Source organism: Brassica napus, chromosome C5 (genome assembly GCF_020379485.1).
Source record: "Brassica napus cultivar Da-Ae chromosome C5, Da-Ae, whole genome shotgun sequence".
Lineage (NCBI taxonomy): Eukaryota > Viridiplantae > Streptophyta > Magnoliopsida > Brassicales > Brassicaceae > Brassica > Brassica napus.
The window spans coordinates 48013747-48022975 of record NC_063448.1 but is presented as its reverse complement, the minus strand read 5'-3'; the positions used below and the strand labels follow the sequence as shown (position 1 = coordinate 48022975).

General features: G+C 36.5%; 3 protein-coding genes across 7 annotated transcripts; 2 read left to right on the top strand and 1 right to left on the bottom strand.

Moving 5' to 3' along the window:
• Positions 1 to 684: 684 nt before the first annotated feature.
• Positions 685 to 3229, top strand: LOC106400080 (probable lipid desaturase ADS3.2, chloroplastic). Its single transcript, XM_013840491.3, has 5 exons — positions 685 to 1780; positions 1876 to 2016; positions 2359 to 2499; positions 2799 to 2905; positions 3000 to 3229. The coding sequence occupies exons 1-5, from the start codon at positions 1442 to 1444 to the stop codon at positions 3193 to 3195; spliced, it is 924 nt and encodes a 307-aa protein (XP_013695945.1). The 5' UTR covers positions 685 to 1441; the 3' UTR covers positions 3196 to 3229.
• Positions 3230 to 3442: 213 nt separating this feature from the next.
• On the bottom strand, positions 3443 to 4121 carry BNAC05G37440D. Its single transcript, XM_013839467.3, has one exon. It carries the CDS (start codon positions 4023 to 4025, stop codon positions 3480 to 3482), a length of 546 nt encoding a protein of 181 aa, XP_013694921.2. The 5' UTR covers positions 4026 to 4121; the 3' UTR covers positions 3443 to 3479.
• A 400-nt stretch (positions 4122 to 4521) lies between these two features.
• LOC106400093 (delta-9 acyl-lipid desaturase 1-like) lies at positions 4522 to 8936 on the top strand. Of its 5 annotated transcripts, XM_048756992.1 has the most exons (9): positions 4910 to 5203; positions 5345 to 5472; positions 5575 to 5724; positions 5871 to 5947; positions 6065 to 7750; positions 7854 to 7994; positions 8081 to 8221; positions 8305 to 8411; positions 8511 to 8936. In XM_048756992.1, exons 5-9 carry the CDS (start codon positions 7238 to 7240, stop codon positions 8707 to 8709), a joined length of 1101 nt encoding a protein of 366 aa, XP_048612949.1. In that variant the 5' UTR covers positions 4910 to 5203; positions 5345 to 5472; positions 5575 to 5724; positions 5871 to 5947; positions 6065 to 7237; the 3' UTR covers positions 8710 to 8936. The 5 variants fall into 5 exon arrangements, with proteins under 5 accessions (XP_048612947.1, XP_048612946.1, XP_013695957.1 ...); XM_048756990.1 differs by lacking the exon at positions 5871 to 5947 and having other exon boundaries at positions 4522 to 5203; XM_048756989.1 differs by having other exon boundaries at positions 4522 to 5203; positions 5575 to 5947.
• Positions 8937 to 9229: the final 293 nt, after the last annotated feature.

Genomic DNA, 9229 nt, shown 5'->3' with positions numbered 1-9229 from the left:
ATATAATTCTAATAGTACATAAAATCATTTACTTCTTTAATATAATATGACTATGTATCATACTCCTAATAATGTACAGCAAAACCAAAATACTATTTTATATCAAACATTATTTATAATTAAAAATTCGGGATTTAAGAGCGCAGATCAAAATCTAGTTCATAATTTCTTTTAAAACTAATTAAGGCTGATTGATCCAGCTATGTAGAATTAGATGAGATCACTATTTACAAACATACTATTTTCAAACACTATCATCTAAACAAAGTTGACCAGTTTTTTAACATGCACAAGTTTAGCGGTCAAATATATAGAATCCAAATCTAAAATAAAATAATTTAAGAAATTTCAAAACAAATATAAAAACTAAAACCTGAAACTTCAAATATTTAGATATACTTCCAAACTTAATTCTTATAGTTAAAAGAAAAGTTAGATGTATTAAAATTTTAAACTGCATCACTAATTTATTAAGTATCCAGTTAATATATTTTTGACAGAACCTAAAAATGTTTTGAGACTGACACTGTATCTAAGCAACAGTCTTTGTTGAATCGACTAACTACGATGTGGAGGTAACTAAATGAGTGAGTCACAAGTATCATTCTCATCATTGAATTCACGCTATGTTGTTCATAGGTAAGGGTCTTGCATGCACTTCAATATATCCATTACGTGTAGTTCTCTAACCCATTTAAACGGCTAGATGGTTAATTGTTTATCATGGTCACTGGCTTCTATTATGTTAAGTGTAAATCAGACCTAATTCGAGAGTTTAGAATGCATAGGTACCTTAATGTGCAAAAGAAAATATTTACCAAAAAGTTAAAACTGATACGTAAAATCTAGACCCACGCAGGTAGTCATAGTCTCATACCGCAATTGGACCGCCCAAAGTACCAGCGCTCTCTCCTCCATTATATGCCGAGTCCCGAGTACCTCTTACGATCGTGTCGATCTTATAGTTGGTTCGTACTGTTTTGATTATTTGAGCGGCAAGGAACACGTGGCAGTGATCAATTGTACCTTTTTGTTCGTTGAATGTATATACTCATATAACTCATCAACCGACAACCATTACTACGTGAGTGAGACGTGCCATCAGCACAACCGTTCTTTTTTTTTTTTACTGCAAATAATTAACTGGAGATGAATGATATATCATATATGTTCAAACTAATGTGGCATTTACTGGTAAAATTTAAGTCACTTCCAGAGTATATATAGACTATAGTAGCACATGAGTATGCATGTACATGCATCAAATTTGACAACCAAAACCCATGGCGTATCTATCTACAACTCTGAAAGCGGTTTCTCCCTTTTCACCATTTGTAAAAAAACATAACCCCAATAGTAATAATAATAATGCCCTGCTCGCTTAGCACACACCCAACTCTTCTACATCCAAACGAGGAGATCAGTGATTCACAAGGAACAGATGTTCGTGGCTGTTCACGGTGTACCAGTTCCGGTTGAGAGTTCCTGGAGACTTCCCTTGTCGGATGTTGTGGTGGTGAGAAAGAAGAGTGCATTTTTGGAAAGGAGTTGGAATTCTAGGGACGTGAGAAAGCTAGTCAGAGTCGTTGGGGTTCATTTGCTAAGCCTCTTGGCTCCATTTCACTTCAACTGGTCAGCCTTTAAGCTTTGCCTTTGGCTCAGTGTGATCATTGGAATCTGCATCACCTTGTCTTATCATAGGAATCTTTCTCACCGAAGTTTCAATCTACCGAAATGGCTTGAGTATCTATTTGCTTATGGCGGCGTTCTGGCTTTTCAGGTTTCACTTTTATATATTATAAAGATGAATAGATGATTATTTGATATTAACACTATAACTTATTTGTAGTCGTCACTTGTAAATTGTGTGTGCAGGGAGCCCCAATAGAGTGGGTGAGCAACCATCGGTACCATCATAAACATTGTGATACACAACGTGACCCACACAGCCCTACACAAGGGTTTTGGTTTAGCCACATAACGTGGATATTTGATACTGGTTCTATCTTCAATCTGGTACTTTAAAAAATCATACTACCTCCGTTCCCGAAAGTAATATGTTTTAGATTTTTTTTTTGTTCTACAAAGATAGATTTTCGATATTGTTAAGGTACTTTTTATACTTTTGAGGAACATTAATTGAGAATATTTGAATTGATTAAATTTTATTGGTCAGAAGTTATTGGAAAGTGTATAAAAAAATAAAAAATAAATTAAATTATAAACATTTATTAAATTTTTAATAAGCGTGCATACTATAGAAAATCTTACTTTCAGGAACAAAGAGAGTATTTGTTAAATAGGAATGGCCTTATATGGGGGAGACAAACCTAACCCGGACTAAATCATTGGATGCAGTGTGGTGGATATGAGAATGCAAATGACCTTGTGAGAGAGCCCTTTTACAGGTTTCTTCACCGAACCTTCGTTTTGCATTTAATGGCATATGCGCTTCTGCTCTATTTATGTGGAGGCGTGCCCTTCCTCGTTTGGGGAATTGTAAGGACAATTACTCCTCTTCTAAGCCCTTTCTCAAAATAAAAAAATTACTCCTCTTCTTAATTTCACTTATAATACTATATTACTATTATCGTTATATATTTTTATAGTGATATAATAATTTAAGCAAATTGACATATAGAATACCTAAGAGTCTGAGACGGTCTAACAGGATGGGACAAGAACTTAGTTTGCGGGCCACAATATATTTTCAAATCAAAACACATTATTATCTTTTAAAATTCTACTAACAAAAAAAGAGGAAGAAATTAAAATTATGAGAGAATTGGCAATGGCAGGGTGTGGCAACTGTGGCTCGACTCCACGCGACTTTTCTGGTGAACTCAGTTTGCCATATATGGGGAACACGAGCTTGGAACACACCTGACTTCTCCAAAAACAATTGGTACTAATGTCTATACATAAACATATGTGGGAATATTTTCACAAAATAATACTAATCAAATGAATATTAATAAACTGTCGATAAATTAAATCAGGTGGGTAGCGATTTTAACACTTGGCGATGGTTGGCATAACAATCATCATGCGTTCCAGTTCTCGGCTAGGCATGGACTCGAGTGGTGGCAGCTCGACGTTAATTGGTGTCTCATTAGGTTTCTTGAGGCTATTGGTTTGGCCACTAACGTAAAGTTACCTACTGAAGCTCAAAAGAAGAGAATGGCTTTGATCTGATCCTTAATATATAGTTAATTCCCTGCATAAATTATCTTCTAGAAGTTGAATAATTCTCTCAAACTCTGCTCCTCCTACATCTCCTACTGCGAATAAACCTATAGTTCTTCTCAATAAATCGAGCTTTGGTGGGTCTCTATAAACACTATTAACAGAACAAAAAGAAACAGTTTCTCCAACGCATAAATGTAGCATGGTATGGACAAACTTCTTATGATAATGAATTTTGAACTTCTATAATTAGAATGAATACAAAAGGAAAGAAAAAAAATATGATGAAAAATTCATATTCTGTTTGGCCAAGGTGTCCACGGCAATTCTAGATACTCAACTGGTTTGAGCTTTGGAAACACGGTTTTGAAATCCCATTCAAGGCCTCTAAACAAGATCCCTTTCGGTGTCGCTTCATGAGCACATGAAGATTTAGGACACATCTCGGCGTCGAGATAAGTGTTTTCTATCACGAGTGTGGCGGTTCCTAAAGCGGACCGGAAACGGCAGATGTGAATCGCCGGTATCTTGCTTTCGCCTTTAATGAGAATGATTGGAAATGAAAACTGAGTTCCTGGTTTTGTAGATCGATGCCAACCATAATCTTTGCGTCTGGACTGGCACCGATAGACGACTTCCGGGCGGAGCAGCCCGGTCATTGCATTACGTATTGTTATGTTCATGTTTACGTAGTCTGGTTCCTTGAGAGCCACGGTGTTGGAAGATACCATGATGGCTTGCAGAACAAGACACCACCGAGCTAGGGCTTTGATGATGTTTTTGTTATCATCCATCTTCTTGTTTTTGTGTTCTTGATTTTTCGTTAGTCCCTTTCTCATAAATAAAATACCATGATTTACCTGAAACCGAAGCTGTTGAACTTTTGTTCTTATTGTTTTTTTTTTGGAAAGAAACAAACAAACAAACGTTTTTTTTCCTGTCACATACAAACAAATGGTTACATATGCTAAAAATGAAGATTTAGTTTTGGATCATCAATCATAACAAGACTGCCAATGGTCTCATGTTAGCTTTTATTTGTCGGTTCGATATTGTTTGGGGCTACTTTTAAGCAATCTCAGCTCTTGAGCGTCAACTCGGGTTTAAACCATCTTTGATAAGAAAGAGTCTAACCGAATGGGGCTGATAAAATGATGAGAGTTTATGGATTGGAAGAATATATTAGTCATTCTCATTATTTAAATCTTTGGGCGGCCAACAAACAGAGAAAAAACTACCAAATTCAATCATCTTATCGGAATGTCTGTATTGGAACTGACCTACTACGTACGAGGGCGGATGTTAGACCACCTCCATCGGGAGGCTTTAACAAAGGTCTCTTAAAAAAAAAACTAAAATAAATAAATAAAAAAATACATAAGAGGATAGAACAGCTGCTAAACAAAGCACTTTAAGAAATGGTAAGCACCCCATACGTGTCTATTTCGTATTGGGTAATGCTTTTTAAGCGAAAAGGAAAAAAAAAATTGGTCTCTCTTCGTTGATGTTTCCAAAAGTTCTTTTGAATCGTCGTCTGTGGAGACAGAGAGAATAGACAATTGGATCAAAGTGAAAAGAAAAAGATGAGTTCTGATTTTTATCCGAAGGGGGTTTGCAAGACAAATCGAATCGTCTTTTGGAGAGAGAGAGAAGAGACGATTGGATTCAAACTGAAAAGAAAAAGATGAGTTCTGATTATAGTCGCCAAAGCTGTGGCGAGCAAGTACGGTTGGCGGAGACCAACGCAAACTCACACATGATGTTCTGGTTAACCGCGTCGGCGCTCGAGCTCCCGAGGTTCCCGACGCTGATCGTGCCGCGTAGGACGAGGATGGTGACGAATCCGCAGAGGATCGTGATCTTGATGAGGCGAGAGCAGAGAGCAGAGATTAACTGAGGCATCGTTTGCGTTTCAATCGTGAACTGAAATTGGGATTTGGTTTTGGATGCAGAGAGCAGAGAGCAATCTTTGGTTTTAAAAGAAATGGTATCATTGCTTCTTGATGGAAAAATAATGGTATAATCTCTCCTCTCATGCTAACTCTTTGAACTTTATAAGATCATAGCATGAGTATTTGATACATTGTTTGTTTATCAGTTTCTGCGTTTGGTTTTAAAAGAGATGTCTATTTGATTGTTTCTTATTGTTTCTTATCAGTATCCGAAGGTGCGCGAGCAAGTACGGTCGGCGGAGACCGTTTATAGTCGCCGGAGGTGCGGCGATCGCGGTGTCTGTTTTGTTGATTGGACCGTGCGCCAGGACTTTGTGGCTCTTTCTTCTCCAAAGTAAAATCCGATTCTTTATTTTCTCTGTGTAACATTTAAATGTTTATTATGACATTACAAGCTGAGGATTAAATTGTATATTCTGTTCTTTCTCTCATGTAGTATACTCCCGCCATTGATATATGGAGCATAGGATGTATATTTGCAGAAATGCTCACGGGGAAGCCGCTGTTTCTTGGGAAGAATGTGGTGCACCAATTGGATATTATGACTGATTTGCTTGGTACTCCTTCACCCGAAGCTATCTCAAGGGTTAGTTGCTATTAATCAGTTCTAAAGTTCATCGTTTTTTATTTGTTTCCTACAATGTCTAAGCGTGGTGGAGTTTCTTTCAACTCTTACGAATTATGTGTTAAATATTTATAAGATATGAATATTTGTTTACTTGTGTTCTCCAGCCATGGTTTTATGGCTGGTAGTCTAGGCCTAGTTCCTGTCAGATTCATATAAATTGGTAGGAGACCTCAGGTCACAGGTATGTCAGTATGTGATCCGCCACATATGAGAATAAAAGTGTTATCACATTGTAGAAGGAGACTTTGTAGCTCTTTTGTGTGGTACGTATACTTTATTAAGTTTTTGGGTTTTGTAGGAACTCCATGGACAGAGGAAGAACATCATCAAAGCATCTCTCTTTCATTTCAATTGGCAAGTGATTAGTATACTTTTCTTTTAATGCTTGTTAGAAATTGTTTAGGTTGGGACTTAAATGGAATTTAGTGTCATCTAGTTGTTCGTTGAGTAGAAGTGCTTTGTCAGGTTAGATGTTAATGCTTCTGCTTATGCTTGATAACCTGTAATGAAAAGAACACTTCCACCTCAACACCAAGTTAATGCTTCTGTTTATGCTACCTATTGATGTATTGTTGGTCACTTCATAAGTTAAAAATATGTATGGTGTAATGAAAATCACATTGTGCTTACTCTCTTCTCTTCTTTTTCTTTTTGTTTCTCTTCACCAATTTCACTAAGATTTCATATTATGTTATATTTGTTTAAATTTTATAAAAACTAATCATTCAACTTAGAAAAAATAAAAATTAAGAACCTCAAAGAGGTTCTCCCATTAGACCATGCTAAATTAAATTACATTACTAGAGGTTCTAAACTTCACAAATTACACAATTAATTATTAAACTAATCATTTATAATGAAACTTCTTAAGCGATAATGTGTTTGAAGAAAAGTCACTAGTTTTAGTCAAAAAAAAAAGAAAGAAAAGTGACTAGTTTATCTTCCATCAGTTGATTCCTAGTTTTTCCACGCATTAACTGTTGAGTATTACTGGTCAACAGTCAAGGTCTTCCGCTTTATCATTCTACATTCTTCTACTTCCAACGTGAAGCGCTTTGATGTCCCCTTCCAACATTTGTCCATGTCGTATTGTTCCACGGGCTAAATGTCACCTCTCAATTTGTTAATATCAACTCTTTGGACGACCGGCATTGAGAAGAAGCTACTAATTTTCCAACACTATCATCTTATCAAATAGTTTGTGTTGACATTGACTTACTACGAGTGGGTAGGTAAATACTAACTTCTTTTTTTTTGAACAATTTTTTTTTTTTTGAACAAATGTAAATATTAACTTAGAACGAAAATTTTGATCTCGAGAATATTAAGTGTTTGAAGAAAAGTCACTAGTATCTTTCATCATTTTAATATCTTGTTTCTCACGCAATGTTGAATACTACTATTCCACCTCAAAAAGCCTATTTAACGGATACGACCGGTTGATTACTCAGTACTCACATGCACTAACACAATGGTTTCTCTATCGACTTCACTCAAATCACTATCTCCCTTTTCTTCAGCGATACTTTCCAAAAGATCACCATCAAAACACAACCCTAACAATCTCATCTTCTCTTCTTATAACAAACCTAACTCAAAACTCCATTTTACCAAGAGATTAGTTGTTGCTTGCAAGAAACCAACCTTCACTGCCGAGGATGCACTGAGAGAGACAACCCTAACGGAGGAAAGCCACCGGAAAGTACCATTTTCAGAGGTTGTGAGAAAGAAGCGAGTATTTTGGGAAAGGAGATGGGATTATTGGGATGTGAGTAGAGCAATAGGGATACTTGGTGTTCATCTTCTCAGCCTATATGCACCTTTTCACTTCAACTGGTCGGCTTTTCGTGTAGCGGTTGGTCTCAGTGTCATTGCTGGAACCGGGATCACGTTGTCTTATCACCGGAATCTATCACACCGGAGTTTTGTTCTGCCTAAATGGCTAGAATATCTCTTTGCTTGGTGTGGCACACTTGCTTTTCAGGTTTGAAAAAATAAAACAATAAATTAAACTCACTACACGAATATGTTATGTGAGCATAGCTTAATGTTACATTGGTTATATATATACATATATATATGTACAGGGAGATCCAATAGAGTGGGTGAGCAATCATCGTTACCATCACCAATACAGTGATACAGATCGTGATCCTCATACTCCTCTCCATGGTTTTTGGTTTAGTTATTTCCTATGGATCTTTGACACTGGTTCTATTCTCCAAAATGTAATTAATCAGTAATCCACATGTTCTAATTCTATCATCAGTTGAAATAATAAGTAGGTCTAAATCATGAGTTGTAATATAAACAGTGTGGAGGGGAACAAAACGCAGCCGATTTAGTGGGACAACCTTTTTATAGGTTTCTACAAAGAACATGGATTTTGAACAACCTTGCACTTTCCCTTCTCCTTTACATCTTCGGTGGCTTTCCTTTCCTCGTATGGGGAGTGGTAACTTTGTTGATTTTCTCCTCTTTTTAATCTTATATAAATAATAGTTACTCCTAAATCTCAATAGAAATTATCTGTGACAGGGAGTTAGAACTGTATTTGTGCTACATTCCACATTTCTGATGACCGCAGCTTCGCATACATGGGGAACGCAGCCATGGAAAACTGGAGATCTCTCCAAGAACACTTGGTAAGAAGTAATTCATAAACACGACTATAGTCTAGATATTATGTTTTTTTTTTAATACTTTTGAGCTGTTAATAATGAATGTCGCGAAAATAATTGGAGGTGGCTGGCGATAGTAACACTAGGGGAGAGCTGGCACAATAACCATCATGCATTTGAGTTCTCGGCTAGGCATGGACTTGAGTGGTGGCAGATTGACATTACTTGGTACTTTATTCGTCTTCTCCAAGCTCTTGGACTGGCCACAAATGTTAAGTTAGTTACCGAAGCTCACAAGCAGAGATTCACTTGTGATGGATGAATATTATATTTGCATGGTCAAGTCTTCTCGTATAAGTTAAGGGAAGAGGTGTGTTTGAAGGAATACGATACCATGTACTATATCTATATGGGGTGCGTTTGAGGAAATACAATACCATGTATGTACTGTACTATACTTATAGTTATATGAGAAGTTGAGCATGCACTGTTTTATATTTATCAATATGTTATATAATATACAAGTTGAGCATGCAACTTTAACTATCATTAGGTCTTCGCATTGATCACTTTTGATTAACCTTTCCACTTCATTGTCTTTGACTTCGTATAGTTTTCTAACCTATTCAAACGAGTACGATCGGTTGATTGCTCCCGCGCTACTTCAACTCACGACATTCTTTTCTGACTATTTTACTCAAACCAATCACCCTTTTCTCTTCACCTCCGTACACTTGTTCAAGAGCGACGATCAAAGCACAGTAACATAGAGATTTGTTATTTGTTATTTAAAAGATTTAAGGTTTCGTTCTTATCTTCCCTTCCGTAAGATACAAAATCAT

What these genes read in the sequence shown, in the direction of transcription:
- LOC106400080 (XM_013840491.3), top strand. Translation starts at nt 1,442, where the DNA reads ATGTTCGTGGCTGTTCACGGTGTACCAGTTCCGGTTGAGAGTTCCTGG. An exon ending in GCGGCGTTCTGGCTTTTCAG is followed by an intron (nt 1,781 to 1,875) that starts GTTTCACTTTTA and finishes TTGTGTGTGCAG; the next exon opens with GGAGCCCCAATAGAGTGGGT. An exon ending in CCTTCCTCGTTTGGGGAATT is followed by an intron (nt 2,500 to 2,798) that starts GTAAGGACAATT and finishes TGGCAATGGCAG; the next exon opens with GGTGTGGCAACTGTGGCTCG.
- LOC106400093 (XM_048756990.1), top strand. Translation starts at nt 7,238, where the DNA reads ATGGTTTCTCTATCGACTTCACTCAAATCACTATCTCCCTTTTCTTCA. An exon ending in GTGGCACACTTGCTTTTCAG is followed by an intron (nt 7,751 to 7,853) that starts GTTTGAAAAAAT and finishes ATATATGTACAG; the next exon opens with GGAGATCCAATAGAGTGGGT. An exon ending in CTTTCCTCGTATGGGGAGTG is followed by an intron (nt 8,222 to 8,304) that starts GTAACTTTGTTG and finishes TATCTGTGACAG; the next exon opens with GGAGTTAGAACTGTATTTGT.
- BNAC05G37440D (XM_013839467.3), bottom strand. Translation starts at nt 4,025, where the DNA reads ATGAGAAAGGGACTAACGAAAAATCAAGAACACAAAAACAAGAAGATG.